The sequence below is a fragment of the Malaclemys terrapin genome, chromosome 5 (genome assembly GCF_027887155.1).
Source record: "Malaclemys terrapin pileata isolate rMalTer1 chromosome 5, rMalTer1.hap1, whole genome shotgun sequence".
In the NCBI taxonomy this organism is placed as follows: domain Eukaryota; kingdom Metazoa; phylum Chordata; order Testudines; family Emydidae; genus Malaclemys; species Malaclemys terrapin.
This window is the reverse complement of record NC_071509.1, coordinates 20,173,197-20,187,805: the sequence shown is the minus strand read 5'-3', so window position 1 is coordinate 20,187,805 and position 14,609 is coordinate 20,173,197. Positions and strand designations below refer to the sequence as shown.

Below are 14,609 nucleotides of genomic sequence, written 5' to 3'. Positions count from 1 at the left end.
AGACGAGAACATAGAATAAAGACAACCACACATACAACTGCAGCAATAAGGAGAATCTTGGGGATTGGGAAAAGAGAATGCATCTTCTAAGAATGGCCATACTGGGTCAGACCAAAGGTCCATCTAGCCCAGTATCCTGTCTTCCAACAGTGGCTAATGCCAGGTTCCCCAGAGGGAATGAACAGAACATGTAATCATCAAGTGATCCATCCCGTCGCCCATTCAGGAGTGAAGAAGTCCTTTATCTCCCACACATCCACACAATAAAACTTCAAAACTGATTTATATTACAGCAAGTCAAACTGAAGAAGACTTGTGCTTCCAGCACTAGACATCTTTCTTCTTTAGCAATTTACCTATAACTACACAAGTCGCTGCTATCTTACAACAAGATCATGGAGCACTTCAAATTAACTCCAAACAAAACCATTAACTTATCACCTGCTATAGCAGCAGCTTATTGAGGATTAACAGCCTGGAGTAGTTATAACAGTTCAGAAAGCTAAGCAATCACTTGGTCGCTAACTTCACGAAAGTTATAAACACTAAAGACTGACAAAGCAATACAGTAGCCCAGACATGGTTAAAAAGCTGGTGGCAAGATGGATGTTGAATAAGGCAAGTATTCAGTTTCCAAAGGCTGCTAAAGACTACAAATGAGATTAAATGAGCAAGACTAGCAAGGAACTACAGTAGCTTTAGTCTTTAGGTAGCCATTTCATAACCTTTGCTTAATAAGACTCAAATAATGTCTTTTATGTAAGTGGTTTTCTACCCCAAAAATAATAATGTACATGAATACATACAGAAGAGAATGTACTACACATGTACACATGCCATGATGTTAATACAGTCAAAGAAAATTCAGTATAACAATTTTCTACTAGTGACAGAAGTCCAGAAATTCACTCAATGGTAGCATTCTAACTAAAATCACCAGCTATAAAAAGTTTGAGTCATGTAAATTGTTCAGTTTAATATTTAAATATCTACACTACTGTGCCAAAACTGTGTTTCCATATTTTGTCTTAACAGCCATAAAAGGCATTAAAAAAAAAGGCTCACAAAAGATCATTTACTCAAAGCATTTTAATCAGGTGGGGCTATCCACACAGTTTTTTTTTTTTGGATTAAGATAATTAAAAACTGGAGAAAAATTATAGTTTTAAAAATAGTTTATATATGCTTTCACATGACGTCTGATTCTAGCACCATCCTCAGAGCTTTTTACATGCTTACCTTTGGGAGTTAAAACTACCACTTCCGCATACTGGTTAAGTAGGAAAAGAAGCGGATCTAATTTTCAAATAAAAACTAGTGCCCCATTTAAGTGCAATAACACTTAGTTCTTGATGTGTAAGAGAAGTGAAAGTTCACAACAGCTATAGTTTATTTATTGGCTCAGAAACCACCTCAGCATAAAGCTACTTGACACCAGTTTCCTCGCCTCAAAAAAGCATTGAAGATAACAAGTGGTTGAGGACATTATGCATTCCAAAGCCGGCAATGCCACCTCTTCTCATTTGCACTGTACTGCCATAGATGCATTCTGACAGTATGAGGTTTTAAATGGAATACAAGTCAATGGAAACTCAGAACACTTTGCAGAATGTCACATTAACGCTGACTATTTTCAAAAAAATAAAAATAGTTATTTGTAATAGACTGCTAAACCCCAGTAATGAAATGCACAGATTATGAAGACTCATAATTTCCACTAAAAAAAAATCTTCTGAGAATATGATATAATAGACTCCCTCTACCCATTTTGGATCTGTATTAGTTTTACCAAGTGAACGGCGGTGATTAGTTATAATACAGAGGCACAGAGATAATAACAGGGTTTAAAACATTTACCTAACACCTATGGACTCAAAGGCTAATCTTACTAGCCAAGGTAAAAAAATATCTGTAATGCCATGACACATGCACCCTTGTCCTCAGGCCATATCCCCAGTAATAAAGGAATAAAGCATTTAACTGCCCCTGAGGGCAGGGGACTGGACTCGATGACCTCTCAAGGTCCCTTCCAGCCCTAGAATCTATGAACTGTAGAATACTGTCAGTCACATTTCAATACATTTTTTAAAAACTTTAGTTTTGTTTAGATTCTTTCCCTTCCTGGTTTCATCAACTCTCTTGATCATCTTTGATTATTATCCATCTTTTCCTGGTTTGTTAGTGTTTCCTCTTTTCATTCTCTTCCCCCTCTCCTATTATCTCTTTCCCTACATCAAGGTAGAAAGCCTATTTAGTCTCTTCAGTTTAGTCCATCACTCCTTCCTCACCTGCCCATCCATCATCACCTACAGAGCCCCTCAGACAGAGCTTGGAAATTTACCAGAATCCTAACAGCCAGGGGACTATATCAATTAGTCAAACATAACATACAGAAGATGTAACTTCTCCCCCTGCCCCCTTCATCCAGGGGAAAACAACCAGCTGCTGGGAAAAGGGACTCTGTTACAATTCAATTCCTGCCAGGGTGCTGTCCCTGGAATCTGATCAGTGGCTCCATCTTGCCTTTAAAGCTCTTCCCACTACCCTGGGTTGCCAAAACAGAAGAGCATTCTATGTTTCCCCCCTCCCTGAAGTCTCCCAGGTATTGCAACTGTGAGTGGGGTTTCTGCTACTATACCACCCTCCACAACCCGCTTACGGATGCTGTGGAGGGATGTGTCCAATATTCAATCCTTTCCCCAGCCTGATGTGAGTTACGCCTTCCAACGAACAGTTTCAGTGTGCTTGCATCTGCTGTTGCTTACAGATTTCCCAAAATTCTGAGTTGACTTAGAACTTATTTAACGGCAGCCACAGGGTTTTGAAGAGAAGCAGTGAAAACAACCTTGTCAGTTCTCAGTCTGTTATAGCTTGGAAAGCTACCACCAGCTACTGCAGCACTAGAGCCATCTGTCTGCAAACCTGGGCAGACCACGATTGGATCCATTTACATTCTGGTCACATTTAGCAATCATACAGTATTAAGGGTATGTATATTTAATATATATCAAATGTATATATAGTAGTTTTAATCTTAACAACCCATGCTACAGAGTGTGTGTGTTTGTGTGTGTAACTAAAAATAAAAACAGTAAGAAACTTAGATTCTGCAGAAGTGATGACCCAGGAAAACTTTATACTAATGGTCATTATCTGCACTTTTTTTTTTTTTATTTAAAAGACACTTATTTCTACTGTGACTTTCTCTAGCTTCTGCTGTTCCAGCCATTAGATCTCATTAATCTAGCGGAAAAAGATAAAATTTCACTCTCTCTAGACAAGAGCTGTTCAAATAAATCTGCTTAAAGTACTTGTAATGAATAGATCAGGCACACTTCTTAGAAGAATATGAATTTCAGTACTAACCTCCAGTGAAAAATAATGGTTATCGATTCTAAAAATGAAAGTGAACAAAACTGACACACTATGACACAAGCAACAAGTTATTTATTTAACATTTCAATAATTTAGACGAGTAATGCTCCTTCTTTCCCTCCTAAGGGATCTGAAATGTAATGAAGAACAAAGATCTCAATTCTGAAATACTATGAATTTCGTACTTTGTGAGTGAATAGAATTAACAAATGTCTGTTTTCTTTTTTATTTACTATTCTGAAGTACTTTAAAATTAGCTGTTTTACAAAGCTATCACAGCTCAGTTCAATGGGTCATTATATATATTGAAGGACCTCTACTGTGCAGAATATTGCACAATATTCTTGAAGTTTAATCATACTCCATGCTACCTCTTTATCTATACTCCCTTCCCATCTTATTTCACTGGCTTCAGCAAAAGGATTTTAGCAACAGCGAGATTTCATGGAAGTGTCCATGACTGTACTATCATAACTTTGCTTCAGAAAAATACAGAGTAAAATTGTAGGCTTTTAAAAGGAGTGAACTAAGTTAGCAGACTTCTTTTATTTCAAAAATTTAAAAAGATAGATAGTATCAATGGAATTTTAGTTTTAAAGTGGACCCAGAATTATCATTCTCCACTTTTAAAAAACAAATGCATGCTACATGTCTTAGAAAGATGCCATGAATACACTTTTTGAGTAAGTGGGTAGAAACTAAATAGGCACAATCTCCAGTATCATAAAACAGTGTTTTAGTAAATATATTTTTCTAATTTGATTAATTCCAAAGATAGCTTTTAGAAAAATGGCTAAAAAGTTCATGTTTCTACCTCATTAAAAAGACTGAAATGTAACAGAATCGGCACTTTCAACACTATAATCAGGCCCAATTCAGTACAGAATACTAGTGCTTTAAATAAAAAAAAAAAAAAATTGGTCCCTAAATTAGTGGTCAGTCTAAAGTAATACTTGCATCAGTAATGACTAAAAATGTTTTTTTAATGTTATCTATCTCATTGCTCTAAATATTTAATCGATTAGAACTCAGAATTAGTATATTGGTCAAATATATCTGTAACAGGACTGTTGGCCCCGTACTGAAACTTAGTGTGTTCTTTTTTGGTTGGCCCTCTCCCAATACCATGAGAAAGGGGCAGGACTGAAGAGAAGTCTCAGGATCCTGAGACTGACAGTGCCCAGGGTCAATGGGAAGAGGCCAATGCTCCAAGTCAGGAAGAGTGACAGGCAGGCAGGCCGGCCGAGGGAGTTGAGCCCGGGACCCATCCCCGACGTGAACTGGGACTGCCAGTGGCAAAGTAGAACAGAGCTAAGGAGAGTTCGGCAGCCAGAGCTGAGCTGGGGGCAAAGCAGCAATAGTAGCACTGAGCCAGAGGAGGCAGAGCTGGGGAGCTGGAGCAGCACAGATCAGTAGCTCCGATGGTGAGCCAGGGTTGAGCAACAGCAGGGAGCTGCAGGGCCAGAGCTGGGGAGCAGATGCCAGCTGTGCCACAAGTAACACTGGAATCGGGCACAGTGAGTGGCAGGAGGGAGCGAGGTGGGGCCCTAATCAGAGAAGGCCGAGCAGAGGGAGACGTTGCCAGACATGAGGGCCTTGCAGGCTGGACTAGAGGAGAGGACATGAAACTGACAGGAGGACCAATACTGGGGAGAAGGGTCCTGCCACCTGGAGCCTGAGGGCATGCAGCCACCACCAGAGCCAGTACTGGGTTTACAATGGCGCTGGGACCACACTCAAAAGGGGCTCTGCTGCCTAGACTGTGGCCCTGCCCCCACTCAGCCTCTTCCCCCCTGAGGCCCTGTATGCCACTCGCATGGGGGAGAGGGGGCAAGGAGGAGCGAGCTGGCAGGCAGGGCATTGTGGGGGAAGAGGCTGAGCAGGGGCGGGGCCACGGTCCAGGCACTGGGGCCCACAAAAGATTAATCTGGCCCTGACCAGAGCAGGTGTCTGACTCACAGTATCACTGCAGCACAGCCAGGGCCTGGGACATGTGAGGAATAAACTGTGAACTTTTCTTAAGTCACAGAGACTACTGCTTATGGTGCTCTCTACACCCATAGGGCAGGATTCCATGTTCCTTTAACCTTTTCCATTTTTCCCTTATTTTTCTTACAGTTGCTGTTTAATAAATTGTATCTGGTTTAAACTTAATGTAGTGATCAATGGGGCAGGGAAGTGGCCACTGTGGAGAGAGTATCCCAGAGTGGGGACATACTAGCCCAATGGTTTTCAATCCTGGGGGTCTGCAGATTATGTCTAAGGGGTCTGTGAAAGGTGACTATGAAAATAAAGTTTCAGATCCTGTTTTTCCTGATCATTCAAAAGTATGTGAATACCCCCACTTTCAGGTCAAAACCTGGAAGTGTTGTCATTACCACCACAGTTTAGTGCCCTTTCTCACACTGCATCAAATGCTGGGCCGAGCACATGCAACATTTATAGCTGAATTCTGTTCAGTCAGTTTTCAGTCTAAGTCTTCTACGGTAGGGGCCCATGGTGGTATTTCCAAAGTCCGCACCGCCATTCAAAATGTTTGAGGGATCAGCAAATGAAAAAAGAAGTTGAAAACCACTGTGCTATCCTGTCCTAAATGACCACGACGAGACTGCGGTTTAAGCCTCCCAGGAATCCTGGGTCCAGTTTTATCAGTGTTACAAAGTGGAAGAGGAGTCCTCAAGGGATACGGGTACAGGGAGTTGGGGCAAAGAGTCTGATCCTTTCACTATCCAATTCCACTGGGGTAGTACAGAAGCCAGGAAAGTTCCCCACAATAGCAGAAAAATTCCCCCACTTACATATTTTAAACACAGCCACTTGCTGAATATAAGGCAACAGTCTAATATCAGATAATTGATCTGGGAGTTTTCAGTATGAATTTTAGTAATAATCAGGCCAGAAAAAGAAATAGTGGTGTACTTATTTTATTGCTGTCTTGTCATGTAAGAACACAGCATTGGAATTTTGGCAGTTCCCCTTCTAAATAAAATAAAATTAAAAAAAGGCACTGGAAATATCAGGTCCCAGCTTACCAACTTTTGGACTATGATACTACAGGAAGCGGACACCAGCACCCTCAAATATCAACTATTCTAGGAATATTCCAGACAGAATATTTCTTCACCGATTTTGGTAATCAGAGGCTAGACTGCCCCTTACTGCAATAAACCCAGCAAAGGGCACCTTAAAAGGAAGAAAAAGCAGAGTCTCCTCACCTTCTATCAAAGGTGAAGGTTTGATCCCCTTTACCATGGAATGAGGAGCTGAACTAAAAATCAAAAATCCATGGATTCCCTGGTTCCATAAAGATCCTTCCCAGAATATCACAGAACACATCTAGGAAACCCTGTACAACCTCAACAGGTCTGTGCCCCCAATCATCTCCCCAACTCCTTGAAAGCATGACTTTATTGTCAGGAAGTTTCTCTAATCACAGATACCTTAGGGCAGCAGTTCTCAAACTGTGGGTCGCCAGGGCTGGCATTGGATAGTCTTGCTGGGGCCCGAGGCCAAAGCCCAAGTCCCCGTACCCAGGGCCAAAGGCTTCAGATCTGGGTGGCAGGGCTCAGGCTGCAGGCCCCCCTGCCTGGGGCTGAGCCCTTGAGCTTTGGCCCTGGCCCTCTCTTCCGGGGCAGCTGGGCTCAGGCTTCGGTCCCCACTTCTGGGGTCATGTGGTAATTTTTGTTGTCAGAAGGGGGTCGCGGTGCAATGAAGTTTGAGAACCCTTGCCTTAGGGACCCAACGTTTTCTTTTTAAACTGCTATGAGTTGCTTCTACCTGTAGATTAGAAAGATAAGGGGGCCCAATTCCTCCCCCAAGTTACCAAAGGAAAGGTAAAAGTGTGATTTTTATTTTGTTAATGCACAAACACAAAATAAAGGTTCAAAATTCAACCTTATTAGTTTATACTGTAATTAGATTGAGATTTGGATAATACCTTACCTTGCTCTCTATCTGCATCCATTCATTTTTCAGAAACCATTTTTTCATGTGAATTTGAATCTAATCATTATGTAGTGACCTACAACAGGATTTAAGGGTTTTTTTTTTTGCAAACAATGGAGTTTTGGGGGCAGCTGCATTGTATATTTGAAGGTAGAGAAATTAAAAATCTAATTGTCGCTTTCTCAAAATTTTGTTGTCCAACAAGGCAAAACAACTGTTCCTTCTGACAGCATATTTCCAGCCATAGGATACCTTAGTTATATGAAACATTTGATGGCATATCTAAGCCAGAATCTGACGCATGTGAAACTTCAATTGTATTAATATTTGTTCTAGGCAAGCTGTTTGTATGTTTAATGTAGCAGTTCAAGTCTGATTACTCTTGATATCTGCTCACATTAACACATGTATAGTGAGAAAAAAATGCAGCCAACAGATCTGGATTTGATATCCATCAATGTCACATATACGTACATACACTCTTCCCTTCTATCTGATAAATCTGAGACATGGGAACCTCAATTAGCCCAGGGAACAAATAAAGCAAAAGCTACTTTTGCCAGAAGCTGGGAATGACTGACAGGGGATGGATCACTTGATGATTACCTGTTCTGTTCATTCCCTCTGGGGCACCTGGCATTGGCCACTGTTGGAAGGCAGGATACTGGGCTAGACGGACCTTTGGTCTGACCCAGTATGGCCATTCTTATGTCAGTATAAAAGGGGACATTAAGCTTGTTTTGAAATTTCAAGTGATCGGAAGAGTTAAAAATAATTTAGACTACAGTGGATTTTGTTTCTAACTTCACAAGTCTATTTAACAATGTAAGCTATAAAAACCCATCCTAATGATTCCATTCTGTTTAATGTATTTACTATTATCAGACTGTAAGATCTTTAGAGCAGGGACAGTCTGCATTTAAATAACAAAATAAAAACGTAGAGCCTGAAGTTAAGTGCACAAGTGAACTGCTACAGAAGTGTCTCAATACCCAATATACCTATATGTTTTAATAGGAAAGTGTCTACTTTACACTGGATAAAGTTGATCAAAAATAATATATACCCTTACACAAAAAAGAAAAGAAAAAAGTAACAGAACAAAAGGAAAAGTGCTAGCTAAAATTTAGATTTCAATAAGAATAAAAACTGCCTCCTCTGTAACCAGTTTCCTCTGCCTGTTTAAATCATTCAGTAATGCCACAATCCAATGCATGCACTATTACTACCATGAAAGTAACCAAGTCATGGGCACTGGACTGCAGTTGCTGAATTAATCAAACCAGAAGAGCCAGCCTATTCTAGAGAAGGATCCATCAATACCTTTGATAATGAGAGAACGTAAAAGGTCTACTGGAACAGGTCAGTCATAGACAAACAGTTCTTCACACCCAGCTACCTAGGCAAGCTATCACACAAAGCCAACTTTACAACTTGTTTCCTCACCACAGAATCCTCTATTGTGCAGAGACCCATAAAAAAGCAACTCCAAATACATCCCCAGATTCAATCAAAATTCCAACCATTGATCCAAATCTTAATATTTCATCACAGAACACAGTATAATCATATTTTAAAAAACGCTCGCTTTTCTTTTCACATAATAAATGAAATATTAAATTTAAAAATGCCTGGTCTATGCACTCAAACTTCAGATAAAAAATTATTCTGTTTTAATGTGACACTTTATTCTCCATCCCACAACACTATCCCCATTAGTCATATTTTATCATTACAAAGATATATGTAAAGTCTTATGATCCTACCCCGCAAGCGTAAATTGTGTAGCTTCCAATTCCAGTTAAACTAGTGTCACCAACAAGTTTCCTTACTAGAGGAACACCAAGCGAAGAATCTTTAGTTTCTGTAGAACACTTGCAGAATATTGTTTAGAAGACAGGAATTCTGATGTTTTCAAGTATGTAAATAGGGCCAAAAGAGTAACTTCCCATATGATTTTTTTAAAAGAATTGCTTGCTTGTATCACAGAACAATATATTTAAGGCAGAAACTAAACGGAAATGAGAATCTTAGGCTAAGAACCATAAAAATCTCAATTTAATTATGATGTTCATTAGCTATGAAAATCCTAGCTAGAATCTGAAAATTAAGAAAAGGGCTTTTTAATTGGAAATATAAAATTGGATGTATTTTAAAACTCAATCCAACTTTGCTTATAAAACATCTTTTATCAATATATTACCAGATAATTAGCAACTGATTTGCACATAACAAATATGCAGGATACAAGCTGCCATTCCTTTAAAAAAAAAATAATAATAATAATAATTTTCTAAAGTGTAGGTTAAATCTAATTATGTATTCTAAAGGGAGTTTACACTAATAGAAATCTAATGGGAGGGTTTGCCATAGTTCAGCAACATAACAATAGTCTTTCCAACAATGGAGAACCTAATATGAGGGGCATACAACTGACACAGAGAAGCATTAGTGGGCTAGCAACTTGACTACATTATATTCTGGGGTGCAGTCCCAGCTAAGCAGTCAGCAGTAACAGGATTTTATAATACATATTCTGAGAGATCAGAAGCCATTAAAGTTTATAAATTAGAACAATGGCTTTTGACTTTTCATACCACCTCACAGACACTCAGCAACATTTTGTACAAGATGAAAGTAATGCAAATCTGGTTACGACTGTAGAGATACTTGCATGGCATTTTCTTTTCACGCAGCCAACATAAATAATGCACCTGTACAGATTTGTACAGGTCATTCATGAAAGGTATACAGAGCTTCTGGGTTATGTGGCGAAGGAAAGCAACTCATGGTAAGTCATCACCCCAGTGAATGAAGATCACAAATCTTGTCTTGGTCCTGTACTCTTTAGTTTCAGAGTGGTTAACTATTTAGAGCAGGGGTCAGCAACCTTTCAGAAGTGGTGTGCCGAGTCTTCATTTATTCACTCTAATTTAAGGTTTCACGTCTCAGTAATACATTTTAACATTTTTAGAAAGTCTCTTTCTATAAGTCTATAATATATAACTAAACTATTGTTGTATGTAAAGTAAATAAGGTTTTTAAAATGTTTAAGAAGCTTCATTTAAAATTAAATTAAAATGCAGAGCCCCCCGGACCGATGGCCAGAACCCAGGCAGTGCGAGTGCCACTGAAAATCAGCTTGTGTGCCGCCTTCGGCACACGTGCCATAGGTTGCCTACCCCTGATTTAGAGTATTACATTCTGGAGCAAGGGCAACATTTAGAAAATGTCAAGTTATCTTAGCTTAAATGCTTGAAACAACTATGGCATTAAATGACAAAGTATTGGTAATTTTGTTGCATCACCACAATAAAAAAAATGTTTAACGTGTCAAGAAAAACATCAGTGTATATGACATGAGGCAAGTGAGCCAATATAAAATCTATCAGTGTTCAAATGTAGTATTAACTATATGTGGCTTTCAGTAACATGGCATAGGAGATTATCTGCTTGCTCTCATAAACCAATTGTAACGTTTGCTACCTTGTATATATAAATCCAGTCTCATGAGTTTACTTCCAACTTAACTAGTTGGTCCAATTGATATTTGCCAACCAGCTTGCAGAATCATTAGTAACATACTGTTCATCAAATGTTGTGAAAACATTGCAACAGTTGATAACCTGTGAGTATATTGAAAAGTACAAGCAAAAGTAGTAAAATAAATTTGTCATATGTGGAACTGACTTACAAAATAATGACTTGTATAATACAGTACTCTCTCATTTAAGGGCATACAAATTATTTTAAGTTCTCTACTATGAATGAGGGCATACAGTAACATGTGAAAGTGTTTTCACAATTATTTAAAGTTTTAATTCTGTACAATTTCAAAGAGATGGTGGTCTATCTTAAAAGTGAGACATATAAATGACAACTATTAAGTCTAAAATCTAAAGGCAGCCCTTAAGTGGAAGGATGGCCAACCCATTCTGTCCTCTTGGGATGAGCTTTTGCAAGAGATCTCTTAGTCAGTTATGATCTTAAGAAAGTCACTTGCAAAATATTGTTCTGGACTCTGCATATTACAGATGCACAATCTATAGACAACCCAAGTTATCAGGGACAGTAAACCACTTCATTGGTTGAATCACTTCAATCTACCATGTTGCTCCATTTTCCCCAGGGCATTACCAATCACATGTATTACCACAGTGCCTAGGGACCAGCCAACATTGGGGCTCCATTGAGCTAGGCACTATAGTAGACAGACACTGCCCCTGAAGCACCTGCATTCTATTAAAGTGTTATACTGATTTTTAAATTGAACTTCAGCGTCTCACTAGCTATTTTCTAGGATAACAATAGAGTTTGACGGCATCCTCTCAATGTAGCAGTAAAATTGACAAGTAAATATTCACAAATTATGTTAGCGCCTATTGTTCCAAATGGAAATTATGTTTGACATAAATACTGCATTAGCATGATAGTTATGACAGCTATGAAGCTAAGTTGCAGCTGATGCTGGATGGGGGGTTTTGAGGAAGGAGGGCAAGGTTGCTGTGGTTTTAAAGAAAATAAGTTTATATTTATCACTGATGAATTCTCATTGCCCTAGCAAAACAAACAGGAGATAAGACCACACACAAAACTAAAATCCAGTTGGTTACATCATTAAGTACTTTGGATTCCTCTCACACCACAGAAACCATTTCTTCTTTCTTCCTCCATGTGTCTGACAATTTCCTTATGGAGAAGGAAGATGAAGGTGCCAAATGAGATATATACTGAAACCTGCAAATAAGGACACTGCCAATAGGCAACCCCCCCATAACTAGGGCATCTAATCTAACCTTAGTGCACTTTTCAACAAATATCTGTTCAACCTTTAATGAAAAAGGAAAAAAAGTCAACCTCCCTCTGTTCCTGTCGTGTTAGTTTTGACAACAGAATCTCTCTCTCTCAAAAAAAAAAAAAAAAAAAAAATCAACAATTTAACTGATCTTTGCTTGACCCTTGGTCAATCACCTAAGACAGGTGTCATTGCACAATATAATATACTTACAATAAACTTCACTAAAGTGAAACTAGTAAAACTGAGCAAACATGCCCGAATTGTTTCAGCAGCTCAATATGCAAGCCTGCAATCCCACTAACAACGAACATGCAACTTTTCAATGAAAATATTTTCGGAGAAAAGGGAACTTCACTTTAAGGAGATAACATGTGCCCTAGGTGGCAACGCCTCAAACCTCTTCTCTCGCTCCTCCTCCCACAAGCTTCAGCACAAGCCCTGGGGACGCAGAAAGATGGGATGCCTGGCATGGGAAGCCCTGTGCTCAAACTACTCCCCGAGCCTCCCCACCAGGACGTGCCAGGGATCAGGCTGCAGCGCCCTGCCCTGTGGGGTGGGGGGAAAGGACAGTGCCCAGCCCCGCATCCTCGCTGCCAGGATGGGGGGCAGACAACACCCCGGGGCTCCCTGCTGCTGGGGGGCTGCGAACCGGCCAAAGGGGGCTCTCCCCGTCACCGTGGATGACTGCCCAACGCCCCCATCCCTCCTCCCGCTGGCGTGAGCGGGGCTCCGCTGCAGTGGGATGCTTGTCACTGCGGCCGGAGAGCGAACCCCGCTAGGGGCTCCCCACCCAGGGGCGGCGGCCCCTGCTCCCGGGGAGGGGCTGGGTGCGGCCAGGCCTCCCCCCGAAGCGCCCCCCCTCACCTCGCCGTGTCCCGCCCCGGCCCCTCCAGCGCCGCCGCTCAGGGCTCCGTTGCCGGTGGCCGTTGCCGGCGCTGTCAGCAGGCCGCCCACCACGCTCGGCGTGGCAGCCACCGCCTGGGCTGGAGCCCGCAGGGCGGCCGATGCCGAGGCGGCCCCGCTCTTGCTCAGGCCTCCCGCCCCGCCGCCGCCGCCGCCGCTGGGTCCGGGGCCGCCGGTACTGCCGAGGCCGCCGCCCCGCTTGTTCTTTCTGCGCTTGGCTCCTCGCTTGGCGTCGGCCGGACTCATCGTGTCTGACACCCGGGCAGGGAGGGGGCAGCGAGGAGGTCGGAGCCGCCGTCAGCGCCCGGAAGGGGGAGCGGGTAAGGCGGGGGCACAGGCCGCCCCGGGCACCGAGGAGCAGGGGTGCACGAACTGTCACTGTAACGGGGACTCCCTTGGCCCCAGCGCCGCTGACCAGAGTTACCGTCCAATATGGCGGACACAAGGGGAAAGTGATCCCCCTTTACGTCGGGGGGCTCCCCCTTGCGCTGACGAGAACCCGCGCCGCGCAGCACACCGGGAAATGCAGTCGTAATCTGCGGCCACTTCGGCACCGCATCCTATCGGCAGGAGGGGATGGAACTACAACTCCCGGCGCGCATTGCGCTGTCCAACCGAGAGCAGTCGGTTATGTCATCTCGCTTCGCAGCGTTCGATGGGATTTGTAGTTTTCTTCGTAGCCGTTAGCCCGGTTGACCAACGTTGCCACCCTTGTCAGGGGACTACAGAGCCGCAAAGAAGGAGCAGGGGTGGAGGAGTCTAACAGCACCACGTGATTGTTGGATACAGGGGCTTTTAAAGGGGTAGACTCCTTAGGCAGCCCTCCAAGAGTCCATTGCACAGGCAGAGGGTATGTCAGGACAGTTCTGTGTATAATACAGTGTAGCTACTTTATTAGGTGCAATGTCGTTTCCCAGCTGTGCACCTAATACAGGTGGTTCTAATGGCACTGCAATTTCCAGATGTGAAGTCTGAGGTAGCTGAGCTGCAGTAGTGTTTGGTTTTTACTCACGAAAGCTTATGCCCAAATAAATCTGTTAGTCTTTAAGGTGCCACCAGACTCCTTGTTGTTTTCACCGGAGTGGAACCCCCATGCAGTGAACGTGATTTGAATGCATCTCATTTCAGTGTAGTTCAGGCTCCATGGTGCATGCAGGTTTTGACCTCTACTGAGTCTTCCAATTAGTGCAAAGCACAATGATGAGTTTGGGATATGGGAGCTAAAACCAACCACACTCATCGCAAATATGGCCCATCAAACATCCATTGGATGATGATAGCTTTTAACCTCATCAGAGCTGTCGTGGATTTGTTACACCTTTAAATATAGGGCTTGTTTTCCAGAAATATATATTTATTAACTTGACGTCTGACCTTTTGGAGCTTACACAGGTAGAGTCTTCCAGTGAAAATGCAGTCAAAATCTCAAACACACTACTAGGAGCTTTCTGCAAATACATTGTATAATACAAAACAAACTTTTTTTTTTTAAATGAAACATTATTTTAAACTGTTAAATACACAATAGCAAATCATTTCAATAGTTACTTTTTATTACAGCATCTTCCCAGTTATAAGATGGGCACCA

General features: G+C 41.7%; 1 protein-coding gene across 1 annotated transcript in view; it reads right to left on the bottom strand.

Moving 5' to 3' along the window:
* The window catches only part of FAM193A (family with sequence similarity 193 member A), a 98,113-nt gene extending 83,718 nt beyond the window's left edge, over window positions 1–14,395 (bottom strand). The window contains exon 1 of the mRNA XM_054030622.1: window positions 12,983–14,395. Coding sequence (XP_053886597.1) covers window positions 12,983–13,267 — 285 coding nt within the window. The 5' untranslated portion in view covers window positions 13,268–14,395. The remainder of the gene's footprint in view (window positions 1–12,982) is intronic.
* Window positions 14,396–14,609: the final 214 nt, after the last annotated feature.